This window comes from Arvicanthis niloticus, chromosome 2 (genome assembly GCF_011762505.2).
Source record: "Arvicanthis niloticus isolate mArvNil1 chromosome 2, mArvNil1.pat.X, whole genome shotgun sequence".
Taxonomy (NCBI): domain Eukaryota; kingdom Metazoa; phylum Chordata; class Mammalia; order Rodentia; family Muridae; genus Arvicanthis; species Arvicanthis niloticus.
Window position 1 is genome coordinate 128,131,382 of NC_047659.1, and position 22,181 is coordinate 128,153,562.

At 47.8% G+C, this 22,181-nt stretch overlaps 1 protein-coding gene across 3 annotated transcripts; it reads left to right on the plus strand.

The window, feature by feature from the left end:
- The first annotated feature begins 1,130 nt into the window (after positions 1 to 1,130).
- Positions 1,131 to 21,255, plus strand: Fam83d (family with sequence similarity 83 member D). 3 transcript variants are annotated; one of them, XM_034493876.2, is made up of 4 exons: positions 1,134 to 1,655; positions 14,396 to 14,563; positions 17,816 to 17,940; positions 19,785 to 21,255. In XM_034493876.2, exons 1-4 carry the CDS (start codon positions 1,182 to 1,184, stop codon positions 20,770 to 20,772), a joined length of 1,755 nt encoding a protein of 584 aa, XP_034349767.1. In that variant the 5' UTR covers positions 1,134 to 1,181; the 3' UTR covers positions 20,773 to 21,255. The 3 variants fall into 3 exon arrangements, with proteins under 3 accessions (XP_076786273.1, XP_034349767.1, XP_076786272.1); XM_076930157.1 differs by lacking the exon at positions 1,134 to 1,655 and adding an exon at positions 2,310 to 2,610; XM_076930158.1 differs by lacking the exon at positions 19,785 to 21,255 and having other exon boundaries at positions 1,131 to 1,655; positions 14,396 to 14,567; positions 17,816 to 17,934.
- Positions 21,256 to 22,181: the final 926 nt, after the last annotated feature.

A 22,181-nucleotide genomic window follows, 5' to 3' on the forward strand; every position in this document is an offset into this window, starting at 1 on the left:
CTTTTCAACCCAGGAAATAGAGGCAAAGAGACACTGAGTGGCTATATAGCCCCAGGGCCCGGCCCTTGTCCTTATTACATGCCTTCTGCATACTGAATGCCAGAGTGCGGACACAGGAAGCTCTTACCTTCAGGCTTGAGTAACTTCCCTGAGTAGGCTGAGAGCAGGGAAGGATGGGGAGAGGGAGAGGGAGCCTTCACAGCGGTACTGATCTGTTTTACAGAGATGGAGGCAGGGGGTTAGAAAGTCAATGTCATCCTTGGCTACAAGATGTGTGTGTGTTAGTATATAGATGTACACGTATATGCATATATGTATGTGTATATGTCTATATGGGTGTGTGTTCGAAAGGTCTTATGTAACTAACTTATGATGGGCTTGAATTTGCTACACAACATAAGATGGCTTTGAACTCCAGATTCTCCTATCCCAATCTCCCATGTGTTAGGAGTGTGCCACCACCCTCAGCTTTGCAACATTGGGAAAAAGATTTATTTATTTTTATTTATTTAATGTGTATGTGTGTGCACCACATGCACATACAGTATCCGTGGATACCAGAAAAGGCATCAGATTCCCTGGAACCATTATAGGTAGTTAGGGGTTGCCAAGTGAGACAGCACTAAACCCAGATCCTCTGGAAATGCATTGCTCCAGGCTGTCACTGTCTCTGTCTCTTTGCCTCTCCCTTTCCCCTCCCCCTCCCTCTCTCTTCCTCTCTATTTCTTTTTCTCTTTTATGATGAATAAATTAATGATTAGATGAAGAGTGGAACAGCAATGAGGTTGATCACACAAAAGCATGCATGTCCGGAGTAAGTCCTACCCCTAGTCCAAGTCCTTGGAGCACCACGTTGTGGGGCAGCCGGCAGAGGGCGTGCTCGGACAGTGCGGGGCTCTGTCCCGGGTTGGGATGGTTCTGGAGCTGCTAAGGCGGGGTAAATTCAGATTTAAATTCCGCTCAATCGTCCCGCAGTGAGAGCAGAGGGTGGGCGGGTCCTTCCTCAGGAGAAACCAATAGCAATAAGGGGGTGGAGCCTTTGCCGCTCATGGGAGACAGCCAGCCAATGGAATTGCCGGGGCGGGGCAGCGAGCCAATAGCGCGGGCTGGTTTGATTCAAAGGTGCCTATAAAAATCTCAAGCAAACACCGCAGTTGAGTGGATCGGTTCTGGGCACTGCCATGGCTGCTCGCTGCGAGCTGTTGGACGACCTTCCCGCGGCCTGCCTGTCTCCGTGCGGACCGCCCAACCCCACGGAGCTGTTCAGCGAGGCGAGGCGCCTGGCTCTGGAGCAGCTGCTGGCCGGTGGCCCCGACGCCTGGGCCTCCTTCCTACGGCGCGAGCGGCTGGGCCGTTTCCTCAACGCCGACGAGGTACGCGAAGTTCTGGGCGCCGCCGAACGGCCGGGAGAGGATGGCGCGGCGGTGGCCGAGGACTCGTTCGGCTCTTCTCACGACTGCTCATCGGGCACCTACTTTCCGGAGCAGTCGGACCTGGAGCCGCCCGCGTTGGAGCTCGGCTGGCCTTCCTTCTACCGGGGTGCCTACCGCGGTGCCACGCGCGTCGAGGCTCATTTCCAGCCCCGCGGCGTGGGAGCAGGCGGCCCGTACGGCTGCAAGGATGCGCTGCGCCAGCAGCTGCGCTCCGCCCGAGAGGTGAGCGGCCCCGAAGTCCCCCTCTCGCCTATGTGACAACTCAACACCAGATCCCTGGCCACCTTGGCAGCGAGTAGGGGAGGAGCATCGGCCTTCTGAAGTTGGAGTTGTCTTCTAGTTTCCAACTCCTGTTTATTGGTACCCCTGGGGCCAGGTGACTGTTAGTTAGTCCCAAGTGGATTGCAGAATTCCAGAGACTTTGACGCTAGATCCCACTAAAAGAGTCTCTTTACCCAAAAGATGATACCAGGACACCATTTGATACCATTTGATACCACATGATACCGGGAAAAGTGTAACTACCACTTTTCCATGCGTCTTAATGTTGTAGACAGATAATATCCGAGCAGTCAGTTCAACTCCTTCCCTTCTGTGAGTGAGTCTGGTGGGAGATATTTTTAACCCCCAATACCTGGGACTGTTCCAGGTAGCTTTGACCCAAAATGCAAATAACTTCTGCATTAGATAAGCCACTGTTTACAGTGGGTTATTATCTTAGCTTTTGTCGGACTGCCTGAGTGGCCTGGTGTTGGGGAAACCACACCCCAGCCTGGCCTGCCATAGAGAAACCACAGCAGTGGGATCAGGGAGAAAGAAGGCTACACTTGGGAGGGTGTGGCTACAACTTTGCATGCTGGTGAACACTGTTCAATTCACAGACTTTGTGACTGTGCCGGGAACATGACAGGCAAAGCCTCAGACCATGCCAAGACTTAGTAGGTCTGGTACTGCTATATGTTAGGTCCTAGATCAGGTTGACATGACCAAGTCTAGGAGCGAGCTTGGGTTCTGTTTTTGTCTTTTGTCTTCCTCTCTTCAAGACAAGGTCACTGTAGCCCAGGCTTACCCGGAACTTACTAGCTTCAATTTCAGGCAGCCCTCTTGCCTCTGCCTTCCTAGTGCTGAAGCCAATGTTCCGGTGCTGGTTCTGTACCTGACTGCCAGGACTTCGATGGTAAGAGTGTAGGTGACCAAGTGTTTTTCTGTTGATCCTGTGGAGTTTTGGATGGGCTGTGTCCATTTTATTCTGAAAACGTTTTACTTGTGGGTTCAGTACAAAATTTAATATTTTGGAAGAGACAAAATTGTGGGCTAAGGGTGCATGCCCAAAGCTCTCCTCTGGGAGGAGAACTTGAGCACTCTGGACACCTTGAAAATGAAAGACCGGGTCTCCAGGAAGGGCAGAGGTGTGGGTTGCTCGAACCTTTTGCTCAGCTTGGGTGAAGGGCACCAGAGCTAGAGGTCAGAGGTCAGAAGAAAAACTTGCCTTAAAAGGGATCATGGCTGCAGCAGAAACCGCCCCATCTTTCTTGCGATCTGAAACACCAGTGGGTTGGGCCTCCTGCTTTCCTCTGTAATCTACTTCCTTTACACCCTCTCCTAGAGCCCTGTGACTGGAAGCTGGGCTTTCCTACTGAGAAAGGTGGTATGTCCCTTTAAATCCAGTGAGCATTTTCAGTATCTATGCCAAAGTGCATACTTACACAGAGCCTCCCAACTGTCACACTGCCAGGGTTGGGGCCACAGGGGAAGGGGTGTGGTTCTTGTTCTTAGTTTGTGAGGGATTGGGGATGAGAAGACTGCCACAGGCAATGAGGAAGGGGCCAAAAGGAAAGGATGGAACTAGCCCGTCTATGCAGAGGATGGGGACCAAAAAGTGGGAAAAGATGATGAGAGTGGTGTGGTGTCCCTAGCAGTGAGTCTGACATGACGGAGTTTAGGTTTACCAGGTCTGAGGTGGCAAGGCGGCCAGAGATGTCCTTGTAAGGGAAAAGAGTCTGGATTAAGGCAGGGTGGGCAGGAAGTTTAGGCGGACTTCCTTGCATTTGGGACACGATGAACTGGAGTGGAAAGGCAAGGGAGGAAGGTATATGGACAGTGAGGGTGCTTGAAGGCTGGAGGTGTAGCTCTGTGGCAGGAGGCTGACCTTAACTTGCTGGAGGTCCTGGGTTCGAGCACACACAAGGAGACAAGGGGAAAAGGAAAGAAGCAACAGAGGTTGATAGCTCTGCCTCCTCTGTTCCCACAGAGAACAGCCAGGCTCTGCCTCGGAGTGCTGGGATTAAAGGCACGAGCCGCCAAGCTGGCTGAGGCTGAGACTTTCGAGCCTGTGTAGGCAGTGATGAGACCACACTGGAACACAGGAAGGAAAGTAAGGAATCAGGTGGCAAAGGAGTATTGTGTATATAAATTAGGTTTAATTTGGGGGCATGAGACCATTTCTTGCTTTAAGAGAAAAGATGAGTCAATAAAAATTGTTTTCTCACTCCTTTAATCCCAGCAGGCAGATGCAGGCAGATCCCTATGAGTTTGAGGCTAGTTTGGTCTAAATTGCAAGTTCCAGGTCAACAAAAGCTACATGGGGGTGGGGGTGGGGGGACATTGTCTTAAAACAAACAAGCAAACAAACAAAAAAATGCTTTTTCTTTGCTACACAGTATTTTCAGTAATCTTGAAATTGTTGTGATTATTCTGTCCACTTTACAGAGGATGAACTGAAGCACAGAGAAGCTAGGTTGCCTCTAGGGAGTGATGGAGCCAGGACTTTACCCAAGGCAGACTCAGAATCTCCACTAACTATAGTGCTGTGCGCATGCCCTGTGGGGAGAAGTGTTCTGTCCCCAGGTGGAAGAGGACTAGTTACTGAGAGGGATTAGAGGACTAATTTGCTGGCTGTCAAATGCTGCCACTTGTAAAGATGTGCATGGGTATCTGGGAGTGGCTGTGTCACTCTGGCCATGTCCTTTGAAGTGCGTTGCTCGTGACAGGGAAGACTGTGACAGTTCATATGTCAGGTGTTTCCAGATGTCTGATCTGTAAGGTGACGGCAAACATTTGGGGCTCTGGTTGAATTCTTTACCCAGATTACCTCACAGTCCTCCCAGTGGCCAGAGGAAGATGCACTTAAGGACACAGCAGATGTCCTTAGGTCAGGTAGCTTGTTGAGCATTGCGAGGCAGAGCGGTGTGCCTGGCTGCAGGGCCAGCACAGTGCTTGCTTGGTTGGGTTTTCATTGACCCCACTATCCTCTTTCCTTAGCTTCTTGAGGGCTGGAATGTGCCTCCTTGCCAGACAGAGGACCCACAGTTAATCTTCTCCGCAGCCTCTCTGCTTCCCAATGGCTGAAGGTTTTAAACAGTTTCCCAAAGATTTGGACATTGAATTCCCGTGGTGTGTATCTTAAAAACAGAAAAACAGTGATGATAGCAAGAGCGGCTTGCGCTGAGGAGACGGATGTATCGGCAGGTGCTTGCCTCCACTGTGAACAGTGAAGCTGTGAGTGTGCTACACATCAATCAATTCTTCAATCAGTCAGTCAATCAATCAATAAATGCTTGCTTGGCTTTTTTTTTTTTTTTTTAATTATAAAAAGAATAGGATGACCTGTTTTAAGAAGAATCAAAGGAGCAGAGGCCCTTAAGTGGGGAAGGTGATTTATGACCTAAAGACAGCCTAGGTCCCTGGTGCTTAGATTTTTATAAACTACCATGCATTTTGCCTGGTCTTGGGCAGGACAGGCGAGCTATTTCTAGTATCTGAAACAAAGAAATCTATTGGGTTACTGAGGGAAATTTGAATTCCCTCCAGGGTGAGGGAACCCCATGTAGTGGGGACCAGGCGGCACTGGAGTGTGGTCAGATCTAACTGCTTGCTCCCTGTAGCTTTACTTGCCTTCAGTGAGGAGATCTGTGCACCAGCCTGGATTCTCTGTGGTGGATCTGGAAGGAGCCTAGAGTCCCAGGTTCTATGATTAGCACATGCATAGGATACCAGGGGTGTTTGCCAAGTGTGAGGAATGGATGGCTCTGGGATGGGTTTTTTCTGGCAGCTCTGGCTACATGGAACCTCCCTGGGCAGCTGACACATAGTATCAGTATTTTTCATGGAGGCCTGTCATGCCCTTTTCTTTCAGCCTCATGTTTTGCGGGAGGGGAGGATGGAGAGGTAGGAAGAGAAACTAAGCAGTTGAGGCGATTCTTTCTGCCACCTAGTACTTGACGGAGCTGTGGCCCTGCCTGGAAGCACCCCTAGTCAGGTGCTTTTTATGTGCTTGTCCCAGGGTGCTGTTGTTCTTCTTAGTCCCTCCTTGCCTTCTCTTCCCAAGTCCCTCATTTTGAGATGGTTTTGATATGTAGTCCAGTTGAACTTGAGATCCTCCTGCCTCAGCCTCCCCTGCAGTAAGACACTATGGTACCCAATATCCCTACTTCTGGGTGGGAGTTCATAGGCTAAGCTCATTCTGCCTGGAGATGTCACACTTCTTACACTTGTTTTTACTAGCTGCTGTTCCTTATATGCTTTTGTTCCAAAGAGGCCACTTGTGCAGTGAGCATACCTTTGGGCATCCTTCTGATGACCAGATTGTTAGTGGCGCCATTCTTTGCTTCGCGGAAGAGTCCAGCCAGGAGGGATAGTAGCTGAGGAATCTGTTGGAGGCCCCTGGCACGTATGAGGATGTTCTGAAGGACTGAGCTCTCCCAAGCTTGCTCAATCCTCGCCTGTGTTATTATAGAATCTGTGCTATGGGATCAGTTGTTCCTGTTCCAGATGTCCGCATCAGCCTGACCGGGTTTCTCAACTTGCCATTGTTGGCATTTGGAGTGGATGGTTCTTTCTCCTGAGGAGACTGTCCTGTTCACTGTGAGACTCTGAGCATCTCTGTCCCCACAGGCTGCACACTCTTAGCACTTCTCTCCTCCAAGTAGTTATGGCAGAGGGACAACACGGAGTTACTGCTTACTAGTCGGAATTTCTGCTCTGCTGGAGAAAAGCTTGGAGAGGTGGTGATGGCTGAACAACACTGGATGTACTGGATGCCACCACTAAACAGTGCCTCCACAGTCCCCCTCTTCTTCTATCTGCCATTTCATTTGTTTATTCTTACTAATTTTGGGAGGAATATTTAAGACAGGGTCTCACTATGTAGCCCTGACTAGCCTGGAACTTGTTATGTAGACCAGGCTGGCCTTGAACCCACAGAAATCTGCTTACCTCCTGCATACCACCACACCTGAGTTTCCTTATTATTATCCTAGCTCTTGAGGGACTGAGACAGCAGGATCCAGAATTGGAGGTTAGCCTGAGCTATGCAGTAGGAACTTGTCTTTATTTTTTTTAACTATTTATTTATTTATTATATGTAAGTACACTGTCACTGTCTTCAGACACCCCATAAGAGGGCATCAGATCTCATTACAGATGGTTGTGAGCCACCATGTGGTTGCTGGGATTTGAACTCATGACCTCCGGAAGAGCAGTCAGTGCTCTTAACCACTGAGCCATCTCACCAGCCCAGGAACTTGTCTTTAAAAAACCAAGCAAACGAGGTCCTGGCATAAGTGACACCAATCTCTAGAGGGGAGAGTGTCTGCTGTATTCTCCATTAACTTAGTTGTAACACTCCTGTGTCTGCTCACAGAAACACTGGCAAACACAGGACTGGAGGCATACTGATTATTGTAGCTCCTACCAGAAGCCCAGAAAAAACTCAGGTCACAGCAGAGGACTGGGGAAGAAATGTGTACGCCATGGAGGACCCATGGCTCTCAAGACAAATGTGGGCAAGCTCTGGTTTAGAGTGTCTAGATAGCATGGGCCAATACAAAGTACCAATGCTTAAGTACATGTGATCATTTAAGTTTGTATAAGTTAAAGCTAAATTTAAACCTTAATGCCTCTGTCATCTCAGAGGTTCTCATGGCCAACACTGTCCAGAGTGTGTCATTGTCCAGCCTTTTTCTATGGATGGATGTGAACATAGGATGCTGTGTGGATGTGAACATAGGATGCTGCGTGGATGTGAACATAGGATGCTGCGTGGATGTGAACATAGGATGCTGCGTGGATGTGAACATAGGATGCTGCGTGGATGTGAACATAGGATGCTGCGTGGATGTGAACATAGGATGCTGCGTGGATGTGAACATAGGATGCTGCGTGGATGTGAACATAGGATGCTGCGTGGATGTGAGCATAGGATGCTGCGTGGATGTGAACATAGGATGCTGCGTGGATGTGAACATAGGATGCTGCGTGGATGTGACATAGGATGCTGCGTGGATGTGAACATAGGATGCTGCGTGGATGTGACATAGGATGCTGTGTGGATGTGAACATAGGATGCTGCGTGGATGTGAACATAGGATGCTGCGTGGATGTGAGCATAGGATGCTGCGTGGATGTGAACATAGGATGCTGTGTGGATGTGAACATAGGATGCTGCGTGGATGTGAACATAGGATGCTGCGTGGATGTGAACATAGGATGCTGCGTGGATGTGAACATAGGATGCTGCGTGGATGTGAGCATAGGATGCTGCGTGGATGTGACATAGGATGCTGCATGGATGTGACATAGGATGCTGTATAGATGTGAACATAGGATGCTGCGTGGATGTGAACATAGGATGCTGCGTGGATGTGAACATAGGATGCTGCGTGGATGTGACATAGGATGCTGCGTGGATGTGAACATAGGATGCTGCGTGGATGTGAGCATAGGATGCTGCGTGGATGTGAACATAGGATGCTGCGTGGATGTGAACATAGGATGCTGCGTGGATGTGAACATAGGATGCTGCGTGGATGTGAACATAGGATGCTGCGTGGATGTGACATAGGATGCTGCGTGGATGTGAACATAGGATGCTGCGTGGATGTGAACATAGGATGCTGCGTGGATGTGAACATAGGATGCTGCGTGGATGTGAACATAGGATGCTGCGTGGATGTGAACATAGGATGCTGCGTGGATGTGAACATAGGATGCTGCGTGGATGTGAACATAGGATGCTGCGTGGATGTGAACATAGGATGCTGCGTGGATGTGAACATATGATATTGAATATTCCCACATGTACTTGTTTATCCTAAAAGTGGAAGAATAACCCAAAGCCAGACCCAAACTGGAGTGATTTTTTTACCCTGAGAGAAAAGGAAAGAAAAAACCAAGGAAACACACCTTGTTTTATACATTGTATTTTGGAACAGAAAAATGCTTTTTATAGTTAAAAACTTAAAACTCTCCCCTCCCCCCCAAAAAAGGGCTGCTTGATTTTCCCATGGTTCCTCCTGCCGGGGCAATAGTGAGAAACTGCTAATAATTTTAACTTTCACTCTGGAAATTTACATTCTCTTGGTTTTAAACCCAGAAGACTATATCAAGGTAGTTTCAAAGATTTTTTTTTTTTTTAAAAAAAGAAATTCCTCCCCCTAAAAAAAAAAAAAAAAGAAATCCCAATGGGCAGTTTTATTCCCATTAAAACATGTATCAAGTGGTGGCTCCTGACTGTAATTAGCATTTTGGAAACTGAAGCAGTAATATCTCCAATTTAAGATGAGCCTAGGCTAATACCAAGACCTATCTCAAAAAAAGAAAAAAAAGATAAGAAAAGAAAGAAAGAAAGAAAGAAAAAAGAAAAGAAAGAAAAGAAGGAAGGAAGACAGACAGACACTTAGGTAAATGGTACATTTGATGGTTTTAGCAAATTTATAGGTGATTGATGATGTGTTCAGCCTAGGGATTCAGTGGCCAGTCTTCCAGGCTGACACATAATACAAGGCTTTGAAAGAATTCCAAGCATTCTGTACACCTGATCTACCTTTATGACTCTGGGTAGGAAGGGAGGGAAATTGAGGCACACAGGAAAGGGGTAATTGACATGTGCTTCCTGCTAAAATGAGAACAAGAATGACTAGCCTTGAATGGCCCCTTCAGGCCATGCATGTGCCTGGTCAGAGGGCGAGCAGCCTGTTTCAGGGGTGTGTGGCAGCAGGAAGGCCTTGTTTCAAGGACACCAAACCTCAGATTACAGGTCTTATCCAGAGGTGGCAGAGTGGAAACTAAGAATATAGTAGCTGCCACTGAGGGTTTTCTCATTGACTGAATCACCAAAGGGTATGAAGTGGGTGGTATTACGTGCACATTCTAGAAGCCGGTACAACCTAACATGTGACAGCTTACCTGGTTCTGCAGTCTGTTCACATGACAGCTGAGCTTCTCAAGGTCCTCTGATCAGTCTGGCTCTGGTTCTGTCCACAGAACTGCAGAAGACAAGGTGCCCAGCATGCTGGGGAGTTGTGAGATTCCTTGACAGACAGTCACCATGTTGTTATAAGTTGTCCTTCATAGGGACTTGAGCCCGTGGGCTTTGTGGGATACTCTACTGATCCTCTCAGGATTACCGCAAGTTCTTAGCAATTGTGAGACCCATAGTAGACTTTTCTGTAACAGTATTTAGCTCAGCGTTTCTTATGGTGGGTTTGGAGGCAGACAGACATGGGTTGGCATTTCAGGCCCTTACTTAAGTGTGCCCCTTGACCCCATTATCTAGCCCTTCTAAGTTTGTAAGCTGGGCATGATGGTTACTGCGGCTTTAAAATCTCTAGAGATCCTTTTGAGCTTTTGGGCTAAGTGGCAGTGGCAGAGATTCCAGTCCTGCCTAGTGAGTAACGTAAACCTGCTCTGCTCTGCTCTGCTCTGCTCCCACTTGTGGGCTCCTTAGTCTGTTGGTGAAAATCAGCAAAGGGTTCTATTAAGGGACTGATGATAGATGGCTTATGGTTTGTCATTCAAGCTGAACATGGGGGACTGGGCACATGGTTGGCCCCTCCAGATGTGGCTTGAGGAAACACAGGTGGTGTGGTATGGATGCCCCTTTCCCCCAGCTTCTGGTCAGCTGGATGCTTCCTCCATGGGTATCTGGGAGATAGGTATGACTCTGTAATAATAGACTCTTTGCAGTTATCATACTTCTAAGTTGTAGAGAAGGGGCCAGCTCCATGCAGCTCAGACTGAGAGAAGGTAGTGCCTAGGTGTGGGCACATTGTGGGGTGGGCACCCCTAAAGGGAGAGTGGGTTCAGTGACAGGTGTCTGTGCTACCTTTCTAGTTCAGGTGTTCTATGGCTCAGTGGTCTATAGCATGAGCTCTTTGGCCAAGGGAGGCATTGTGCCACGACTGCTGTTCTCTTCAGCCTGGAACCTGCCACATGTCAACCTGACACCCAAATACAGGTTTTATATCAGCCTGGAAATCCAGAGGAAGCAATACACACTAATGAGTTTAACTTTTGCTGCGGAAATGCCCACTTTTCCGAGTGGCTGTGTCCACCTGGAAAGCAGAGCTGGCTTGGTGAGACTGAGGCTAGGTCAGCTAGGTCTATGAAAGACTGTGCTTTCCACGAGCCGAGAAGCCCCAGGCCTGCTCCAGCTGTGTAGGACTTGGATATCTGAGGACAGGGCTGAGGGGGTAGGCATAAGGTCTGGGGAGGGCAGGCCTTGAGGGAAGGAGAACCTTCCTGCGCTGGTCTCCAGATAGATAAGGCAAGTCTTCTGAGGAGTCCTGGATGTAGGAGAATCGGGAAAGTAAAACATTCCTTCGCCCTCAGATATTCTGAGTGAGGCAGGCCTTCATATTTAGCCTGTGGAAGGCTGAGGCTTTAAAATCAAAGATACGAGGACCAAATTGCAAATTACTACTTATCAGCCGCCACAGGTGTTGTTTGTACACCTGTTTTATTAATTGGGCAATCAAAACCCTTTGGCAGGCCTTTGTGCTCTGGGCCCTGCTCCCATTCTGCCTCTGGTGGCCTTCTCCAACCTTGCCAATTGGGCTGGGTTCCTAGTCCCTGTTTGAGTAGCCCCTAGGGTGTGTTCATTGGCCATCACTCTGCATCTCCTGGTTTCTCCTCCTTTCTCATTTGGCTAGCCCACCAGCTGGCTGTATGTACCATGGGCGAGCCCAGCAATGGGCACAGGGCCACAGAAATGCATAGAAGCTGGTGAGAGACCTGTATGTATGTATGTAGCTCACAGGGGTTCTGTTGACCATCAGAGAGGCCAGCAGGTCTGCACAGGTTTCTTTTCCCTTCCTCCAGGAGCTCTATTCCAGTTCTCAAGTGCACTCCATGGAGAGCCAGGCTTGAAGGTCTCCCACCAGCTTGTATGCATTTCTGTGGCCCTGTGCCCATTGCTGGGCTCTCCCATGGCTCTATTTGCTCCCCTGTGGTCTCATAGCTCCTAGCTGGGACTTCTCCTCTTTTAACCCCTTGTCCTCCAAAATATCTGCAGAAGTCTGTTAGCCCCAAAGGTCTCCATCTTCCAGTGAGTTGCTGACCCAGAGATTCTCAGTCCTGAGTTAGAGGAGGTAGGTTCAGGTCTCTACTCTGCAGCAGCAGGTTCTGGAGTCATCTCTCTGTATACTCTCCCTGTGCAGGAAGTGTGGGCAAGAAGGGCTGATGGGGATTCCATGGCCTCCTACCATCTTAAATACAGCTCCCTTTCCAGCCACACTGGTATGCACCCTGTCCTTCCCAGCCTCTTCTGTCATCATGTGGTTTCCTGTCAGAGGGCCCTTCACTTCTCCCATGGCCTCCTGTCCCGGGGAACTGAGATTACAAATCTGTGCAATCAGGCCTGGCTCCTTATCTTATCTGTGGTTCGGCTCTCTTGTTACTTCTCTGAAGAAGCCTTCCTCCCCTTCTGAGTGTTACTGCTCCCTGCAGAACATGTATACCTCGTTTTGCTTTCCTCATTCAGGTCCTGTCAGTCCGGGTAGCCATCTCTGCCCAGTGTAGGTCAGCCTGCCTTGGACTCCGAGGCACCAGCTGCCTAACGAGCTAAGCCCATTCCAGACTTGCTCTCCCTCAACTATCTCAGCATCCCCCCACTCTGTGCTGTAATCCCTGCCTTCTAGGGGTGGGGGGTTGGGGGGGGGGAGAAACCAAGGCTGAGAAAGGTCAAGCACCAGGTCACACAGCTAGCAAGTGCTATGCTGAGCTCTGTCCTGGCTTGTGCCTTTAAACCCTGTTACAGGCTCCAAGTGAACGGGGTACACACAACTCTCAAAACAACGTGTGAAAGCCACCAGGGCCTATAAGCTTCTGAAGATGCCACAAACTCTAAAATGTGCTTTGTTTCGTTTCACTCACTGTTCAGGAGATTTTATGAAGGTCAGGCAGAGAGTAGCATGGAGGGAGCCAGAGAGACACTTTATGATCCCAGGGGGCACTGGCTTCTGGGAGCTGGCCTTCAAGGTCGCTCATGTGAGCAAATGGAACCCTGGGGTGTTAGAAAGGTAGCAGCATTGCCCAGTTGCCTCTGCATGTCTTTCTCTCTTAGGTTCCCTTTTTTTTTTTTTTTTTTTTTTTTTTTTTTTTTTTCTTGAGATAGACTTTTGCTCTCTCCAGGCTAACCTCAGCCTTTTAAAGGCTGGGATTATATGCTAGGGGCCCCATAGCTGGCTTCAGGATTTCTTTTTAACCCTACAGATGCTTAAGGGGTACAAGCCTGTCGGTTACTGTCTCTCTCGTGGTCATGGAGACCAGTCCTTCCATTGAAGGGCTCTGCTGCAGTAGGAGGAAAGGTGTCAAGACTGAGAAGCAGCTGTAATTCTCACCAAAGGGGTTAATGTGAGTCAGAGACAAGGGATTTTTACTGTTAAAGTTGGGAGATGGAGAAGCCCTGACCACTCCCAATTGCAACAGCTCCCAAATGCTGGCTTCCTGACTCGATCTGCAGGGACTTGTTCTAAGACTGGGTTTTTTTACAGCCCTGCCTCCCTGCCTGGAATTTCTGAGGGCTCTTGAAGCAGGCGATGAGGCGCTGCTGCCAGCTGTAATGGCTTCTGTAAACGTAGGAAGCTGGGGACTGTCAGCATCTCCCTTGTGAGGGGCTGTCTGGGCAGCAACAGCCCACACAGGTGATGGGGTATTTGGACAGACACCAATGAATGGTCTCTTAGACCCTGCAGCTATGCAGTTGTTTAGGTTTTACTGCAGTCCCGTTTTGTAGCTTAGGAAGCAGACATTCAAAACAGTGATACTTTGCCCATGCACACATGGGTGAACATTGGCTTTTAGCTGTGGTCTGGGCTGGGTGTAGAAAATCAGTTTGTATCAGGAGCACACATTGCTGGGGAGAAGAAAGGACAGAGCAGAGCTGAAGGGCATAACCTTGAGGTAGTATTTCCATGTTCTAGTCCTGACTGGTGGCGAATACGAGGTGTTGGGAACCGAGGATGGGTGGGGTGCTGTGAGCCTCACCATTTCAAGCACTGAATTGGTAATGGATGGAGTCTTTCTAAAACAGGGTGAAAATACTCAGAGACCATAAGCTAGAATCAGATAATCGTCAAAAACCATGGACTTGAATATTAATAGCCAAAGGGGGCTCCAGAGAGAATCTGAGGGGGTCTCTTTCTTTACATGTATTTGTTTGTGCATAGTACACATGTGCTATGACATACATGTGGTGGAGGTCAGAGGGACAGCTTGCAGGAATTGGTTTCTCCTTCCACCATGTGAGTTCTGGGGATTGAACACAGGTTATCTGGTTGGTAGTAAGTACCTTTACTAGCTGAACCATCTTGCCAGCTGCAAGATTTTATTTGTCAACTTTATAGAAAGGAAACTGAAGGCAGACTAGGAAAGCAGTGTGACTGAGGTTACAGTGTGTTGGTCCAAGAACCCAGACAGCTTGCTAGTCCAAATTGAACCTGGAAGGTAGTAGGGTTTAGTGGTGGCCCGGAGTTAAATGAGAAGCTTGCCAGTGAGGGATAGGTTGGCTGGGAGACAGTGGCGAGTGTTAGTTAGCTGGGCCAAGCCAGGACTTGTCAGACACAGGTGCCTAGGTGTCTTTGGAGGTAGAAAAGAGCTAATGGTGGGGGCACACTGCTGAAGAGAGAGTGTCTTTGAAGATGGGATTTAGAGTTCCTTACTTTTTCTTCTGCCTCATCTCACAGGTGATTGCTGTGGTAATGGACGTTTTCTCAGACATCGACATCTTCCGAGACCTGCAGGAGATCTGTAGGAAACGGGGCGTGGCTGTGTACATCCTTCTGGACCAGGCTCTGCTCTCCCACTTTTTGGACATGTGCATGGATCTGAAAGTTCATCCTGAGCAGGAAAAGGTTTGTGGGACACCAGTTCTGTCTCCCCACTGTTGGTAACGTGGGAGAGTGCCCATGATCTACCATGTGCTGGTGCTGGTGCTGGTGGTGATGGGCTCCCCACTAACAAGCGAGGAAACTGAAGTCTCACAGAAAATGACCACTACCTATGACCTTGCAGTTCCATTTCTAGGTAACTTCCCAGAGGAATGAAAGTACTGCCTGTTCATAGGTGCTGGAAATGTCATCAGCTAATAAGTGGATAGACAATGCACAGTCTGTTCAGAACAATAGCATGTTATTCACCCTTCAAAGGGACTGAAGTACTGCCACATGCTGCCACATGGGCTACCCTGAAGACATTGTGATAAGTGCAGGAAGCCATATATGATCACATGCAGTGTGACCCCATGTATGTGCAAGCCCAGGACAGGGTCATCTGTAGTGACAAAGGTAAATTAGCATCGGGTTTGTGGACATGTGATAGAGGGATGGTTATGTTTGTGACTAAAAGGGTTCAGGCTCTTTGCTTGTTTGTTTGTTTTTGAGGTAATGAGAAAGTTCTATAATTGTGCAGATGATGGTTCTGTACATTCATAAATAGTACAGATTTGCACATTAACCAGGTGAATTATGTGGTATATGATTTACATCTCCATTAAGCCATCGATAAAAAAAGGCAAAATGGCTGTCAGGTTTCTCAGTAGTGTGTACAGACCTGCCTATAGCCAAGCCAAGTGGCTCCAGGGGACTCCACTTTTTGCTACAGCGGCCATTTTGGAGCTATTGTTCTGTCCCTGGTACTGGCCACTGCTCTGACAAATGTGACATCACTGACTCTCATGGTGGCCCTGTCATAGTGGTCAGGAAATGATGAGATTGGGAGACCAGGAGTCCACAGCTACGACATGGCCGCTTTGACTCAGTCTGTCTTCCTCTCAGTCGCTATCCTGTGTGCAGTCAATATCACCTACTGCTGCCTCCTTCCCAGGACAGAACCAGACTTTATGTCTTTCTCTGGCATGAAAATAATTCAAGTATCTTGGTATAAGGCCACAGAGTTGGCTTAGTGTCTTTGGGAATGAGGTAAGAGAGACATTTGTTAGAGAATTCATGTTTAAAGAATAGAACAACTTGGGCTGGTGAGATGGCTCAGTGATTAAGAGCACTGACTGCTCTTTCAGAGGTCCTGAGTTCAATTCCCAGCAACCACATGGTAGCTTACAACCATCTATAATGAGATCTGATGCCCTCCTCTGGTGTGTCTGAAGACAGCTACAGTGTACTCATATATATATATAAATAAATAAATCTTAAAAAAAAAAAAAAAAAAAGAAAAAAGAATAGAACAACTTATGAAGCGAGAACCTGTCTTACCCTCATGCTGCCAGGCGCTTGGCACAAGGAATGGCATGATCATCAGGAGCCAGGCTTCTTACCACTCCAGGCCTCTGCACGAGGCTCTGATTGCATAGTACCTTGTAAGCAGGCAGTGTTTTAGCTCATTGGCCTCTCCTTCAGAGTGTCTGCTGGCTGGTTTTTTTCTAATGAGCAAACCAAGGATTGGGCTGAATTAGATGATTTACCACCTTGTCATTTGTGCCACAAGGCAAATTCATGATAGAGGTAGGATTGGACCTTGCAGACTGAATTGAAGCAGCCATGTAATCTACCAGTCAGTGAGCTGGGAGGACTTAAGGAAAATGCCACCTGGGCATGGTAGAGAGCATTGCCACCCACCAGGTATCTAGGCCACGGCTGCTCTTGTGGAAGCTTTGAAGCTGTCGGGGTATAATTTCAAGGTGCTCTTGGGTAATTCGGTTGAGTCTCAGCAGCAGAAAAAACCGGACAGAACTGTTCTAGCTCTGCATAGCCATTTCCTCTGCTCGTCAACGAGGCAAGACTGCTGACTCTGCCGACTGCTGCCTCCATGGTGGTCCGGGGCCTCTGCAGGATGTCTAAAGACAGTTTGTCTTTATAGTGGGTTAGCTCCTTCCTAGGTAGCCACTAGCTTCCCTCCTAGGCTTGCATGTGTTGTGGGTCTGTGCTTTTCTCAGAGGCATCCCCTGCCCTGCGCCCTGATTGGTTCAGAATATTGAATTACCTTACCTTGTCTGCAAGAATTTGGCTACATACTCACAGGCAGGTGTCCAGAAGTGCTGTGTCCACAATTATAGGCCTCCATAATGTTCAGATGTGTGTTAAAGGGAAAGACACCGGGCCATCCCTCGCCCTACAGGTAGAGTATTTCTATGGTTATTGTGTGTTGATTTGTTTGGGAGTCATTACCTCCTCCATCCGGCCAATTCCATATGCTCGTCTGTGAAATACTCCAGGTTTTTATTTTTAAAGACAATTTTAACCTTGAAATTAAGATTTATGAAGGTTTATAGAGATGGATATCTGAGTTTCGTTCCTTACGTGTGTTCGGTGGCTTACAAACAGGTATCATTTTAGCTCCAGGGTATCTGACACAATCACATGCACATACCCACACGCAGATACTCCTAATTTAAATTTTTTAAAAAATATTTTTAAAAGGTTTAAAAAGAAGTCATTATGCATTTGTGTGTGTCATCCTGGGAATAATTGTGCATCCGTGTATGTATATAGCCTACCTCTTTGGTCACTGTGTACCTGTAGGAGATGTAAACTGGCTGATTAATTCCCACATGGTGTGTTAGAGGCCTGCCCTCTTATTACTGCTTCAAAACCCTTCCAATGTGGGGTGAGGGAAGCTATTATTCCTTACTGATGTGGTACAAAGAGATTGGAGCAGTGCCAGCGTGGGTTTTCAGCCCTTGCCAAGTGTTATTCATTACTAACATACTTTCTTTGATTGTTTTATCTCCCATGTTTTATTTCAAAATCATTTCTTGGATTCCATTAATTTCCTCCACAAAGCAAATATTCCTCTATAGTATATAGTACATTTGCACATGAGCTTGAGGGTCTCTAAATACAAGCTGAATGTAGTGGTGCAGGCTGTAATCCTAGCACTTGGGAGGCTGGGGCTAGGGAATTGCAAATCCAAGGCCAGCCTGGACTATAAGGTAAGTAAGGCCTCTTTTCTTCCTATGAAAAGATGGACTAGATGCAGAAGTTACATTGCTTGAGCAGTATCTGGCTAGTGTATCATGTGTGCTGTCACTAAACGATGAGCACTACAAATGCGTCTGTTTGGGAGCAGTAAGCTCAGCCCACAGGATAGTGTCACTGATTGGCCATTGACCTTTTTTTTTTTTTCCTTTTTTACCACGCCTTCCCCAACAGCTGATGACAGTGCGGACCATTACAGGAAATATCTACTATGCAAGGTCAGGAACAAAGGTTGTTGGGAAGGTTCATGAAAAGTTCACACTGATTGATGGAATTCGGGTGGCAACAGGCTCTTACAGGTATGTTCTGAATAGGTGCCTCATCAATTAGTCCAAACCCTTTAGAGGAATCAATGCTTGCTCCTGCCAATCAGAGCGCTGTGATAGTCCCCAGGCGTTCACAGCTGTGTGTGTGAATTGGTTCATAAAAACCCTCTTTCGTTGGATATAGACAGGGCAAGAGTCACTTTCTTTTCCCTGTGGTCCACAAAACTAAAGCACAGGTTAAACTAAGCTTGAGACCCCCACAGTCAGAGTCTTGCATTCAAGTCTTGGCCTAGGCCTTTGGGGAAAAACTGGAGGCTAATTGGCCTCAAATCTTGGTTCCCTGGGGGAGTTGGACCCCACCTACCCCGATTACTTGAAGGTAAGGACATTGCAAATGTTCTAGCAGACTGAAGCTGTTCATCTATACTTAACTAATAGATTGCTGCAATTCTTGTAATGAGTACTTTAGTCTAGAAGGCAGTGCGCATGTTTCCAGGCCCACCTCGGAAGTCCACCTTGCCAATAGCATCTTTGTGTGGAGAGAGGAAGATGAGTGCAGGGTTGCGGTCACAGTGGATGATGTTAATCCCTGGAAGTTACACCATCTTTACTCATGCCATGTTATGCTGTGTGCTTGGGTGTCTGTCTATTACATTGTCCAGTGGTACGTGTGAGGTACAGAGTTTGCAAAGAAAACCTTGTTTTTGTAGAATGTGCATCCCTTGGTTTTGTGCAAGCTATGGGTTCGGTGGCAGGTGAGGTACTGTGATAAGCAGCTGTAGGTACCTTCCTTTTCAACCAGCAGCTCCATTGTTCAGAGCTGAGCACATGTTCTTGAGACTTTCTTCTATTTGGCACTTATAAGTTCCAAGGGGACTTAGTATTTATCTATATTGATGAAACTTGACTCTGAGTAGCTTTTGGCTATTTAAAAATCTGTAAGTATAAACTCTGCCCTCTACAAAAGCATTGTTGTACCACCAATGACAATGATACTCTGTTCTGAGATACACTGCAGCCTCAGAGTCAGGTAGCCCCTTGGTTTCTGTTACCCCCTTGTGGGTAGTCCATAGACTCTTGAGCTCTGAAGCAGTTCTCAGGCAGCATGTGGATTAGTCATGGTTCCTGTTTGTCTGTTGGTTTCTTGACACAGCTTCTCTGTGTAGCCCTGGCTGTCCTGGAACTCGATCTGTTGACCAGGCTGGCCTCAAATTCACAGAGATCTACCTGCCTCTGCCTCCCAAGTGCTGAGATTAAAGGTGTGTACCACTCATCACCCAAAGTCATGGTTCTTAGTTGCAAGAAAAAGTGTAAAATGAGTTTTTAATGAGCAGGAGCACATCTCTGAAACCTCATTTGGCCCTGGTAGGTCACATGTGCATACTGGATGAATCCCAGGGATCAGACATGGCTATCCTGGACCCTATGTCCACCCACTGAGACTAGAGAGGGTGTGTGCATGAAAGCCTTTGCTGGGAGAGACAGGTGTAGTTCTGTTTCCAGAGGAAGAGGAAGGGATGCTGGATATGCAAGGACACCAGGCTAGTGAATCAGCTATCAAATGTGCTGAGCACTGGCATCACTGGTGGAGTAACCATCCCACTAGAGAAACTGGAAGAGGTGCCACTAGCTTCCCACAGGGCATCTGCTGATTCTCTAAGGTTTAAAATGAGGCTGCTGGCCTGAGTAGTTTATACCTTCTTGCTGGGGTTTAAAGCTAAGCCTGAGGATTGGGTTTGTATGTGTGTTGGTTTTTTGAAGTATGTGTTGGTTATTTCATGTTAGCACCAAAGCTATCACTCTTACATGGTAGCTACTGAGAGCAGGGAAACTGAGATCCCTTATCTTTACCAGTTTGTGTGATTTTAATCCTTCAGTTTTACTTGGACCGATGGCAAATTAAACAGCAGCAACTTGGTAATTCTGTCTGGCCAAGTGGTTGAACACTTTGATCTTGAGTTCCGGATCCTGTATGCCCAGTCAGAGCCCATCAGCTCCAAACTCCTGTCCAACTTCCAGATCAGTGGCAAGTTTGACCATCTGGCTGACCTAAAGCCACAGTCAAAGGAGCCCACGCTGGGCAATCTGCTGCGTATCAGGCTGGCCAGGCTCTCGAGTACTCCCAAGAAGACCAACCTGGGCCCAGATGTGCCGCCAAAAGACAAAGCCAAAACCAAGCGCCATGACTCTGAGACTTCCACCATCAGCGATGAAGACTATTTCTGCAGCCACAAGGACCAGCTAGAGGATAGCAAGGCGGCTGATGCTGCTACCCAAACAGAGCCAGAAGAGATGGCTGCAGTAAGCCTGAGTGAGGTGGGAACACAGACTAGTTCCAGCATGATGTGTGTTGGGACCCAAACCACAGTTGTCACCAGGGCAGCAAGCTCCCAGGCCACAGTGTGGTCCAAGTCCACTACCACACAGACTGAAGCTGATGAGAGCTTCCTTCCTGAGGGTTCCCAGTCTAAAGAAGGGTCACCAGAATCCAAGATGTCGGTGTCGAGGTCTTCCAGTTTGAGGTCATCCTCTTCTGTGTCTTCCCAGGGCTCACTGGCAAGCTCAGTCAGCTCCCATGTTTCTCTGACAGCCGCTGATCTCCACACTCCCGGCTACCCCAAGTACCTGGGTCTGGGCACCCCCCATCTGGATCTGTGCCTGAGGGACTCATTCAGAAACTTGAGTCAAGAACGGCAGGTCCACTTCACTGGCATCAGGTCCCGGCTCACCCAGATGCTCACCATGCTCTCCAGGAGAACACTCTTCACAGAGCACTACCTCAGCTACAGTCCGGGAAGCTTTACCAGAGCTTCTACGAACCTGGTTTCTGTGAGGGACATAGCACTTTATCCTCCCTATCAGTGACTGCTAGGTTCAGCCAGCCCTCTGTCCCGAGGCCAGGAGAGCCTCACACGCATGCCCCCAGCTACCCTCTTTCACTGGACACTGGGCCACCTTTGCCTTTGATTCTGCAGCATTGTTTGATATTTTTAAATTTTGTTCTATGGAAACCATATATTGGTTTAAACACTATAGGTACTTTTTTCTCCATTGGCACAATTTTAATATTCTATCACTACATAGGTTTTTAAGGTTGGTTTGAGAGATAAATATTGTTTTCTATGTGTGTGTTCTCTGTCTTAATGCTTTGAGTCACCGTTTTTAAAATCAGAATCATATTTAAAAGTTAAACACCATTGTTTCTTAACTTACTTTCTCTTGAATATCTGTGTTCTTATATTAAATAAGTATAGACAACTTTTTGTTTGCCTGGATTTTGTTCTTCTTTCTGGGAACCCTGTCTTTTATCTCTAAGGGTGTGTTATAAATAAATGTACCATATAAGTATATGTGTGATTCTTTTTTGTTTTAAAAACAGTTTTGGGGAGTACATGATCCAAATTGTAAAGGGGCAATGTATTCACTTAAGAAGCTGGGTGGTGGCACACACCTTTAATCCCAGCACTCTGGAGGCAGAGGCAGAGGCAGGAGGAACTCTGAGTTCAAGGCCAGCCTGGTCTACAGAGTGAGTTCCAGGACAGCCAGGCTACACAGAGAAACCCTGTCTAACCAAAAAGTCTAACCAAAAAGTTGGGAGAAAGCAAAGTGTGGTGGCCCATGCCTCCGATCCCAGCACTTAGGCAACGACAAGAAGGTCTGAGTTTGAGGCCAGCCTGATCTACTCAGGGAGACCCTGTCTAAAACACAAAACAGAAGGGTAAATGACTCTGAGCTGGTATTGGGGTCAAACTGTCCTTGGCACAGGGAATCACGGTATGAGTGAGCAAACTTGCCAGCACAGCAGGCCTTGATGTGTGCCCCTTTCTGAGATCAGACGAGATCGGGCGTGTTCAGGGTGGTATGGCTGTAGACATGTTTGCCCCTTTCAAAGAAAAAGCCTAAGCTTCTTCAGTGAGGACCTGGCTGTCTTCCAGAGGAGTCCTGGGTGTGCATTCCTGGGTTCACATTCACTCTAGTGGCCCCACTGGGCCCAGTTTCATCAGATGGGTGTATTGGTGATGATTTAGCAATCCTATATTCCAGAGTAGGGGCAAGAAAGGACACTGATAATTATCCCAGATTCCTGGTCCAGTGTCAGGCAATGTAACTGCTTGTATCCTGCTAATCAGGATTGGTATGACCGTGGAATCCTGGCTTTGTCAAGCCCCATTCATAAAAACAGAACAAAGGGAAGAGAGAAACCATGGCTTCCTCTTCCTGGCTTGCTAGCCCAGAAATCTACAATAAGTAGGGCATTGTCTGTGGGGAGACTG

Excerpts from the sequence above, each read along its gene's own strand:
- Fam83d (XM_034493876.2), top strand. The coding sequence starts at position 1,182 with ATGGCTGCTCGCTGCGAGCTGTTGGACGACCTTCCCGCGGCCTGCCTG. Across the intron at positions 1,656-14,395 it reads AGCTGCGCTCCGCCCGAGAG|GTGATTGCTGTGGTAATGGA; the intron begins GTGAGCGGCCCC and ends CTCATCTCACAG. Across the intron at positions 17,941-19,784 it reads GTGGCAACAGGCTCTTACAG|TTTTACTTGGACCGATGGCA; the intron begins GTATGTTCTGAA and ends TTAATCCTTCAG.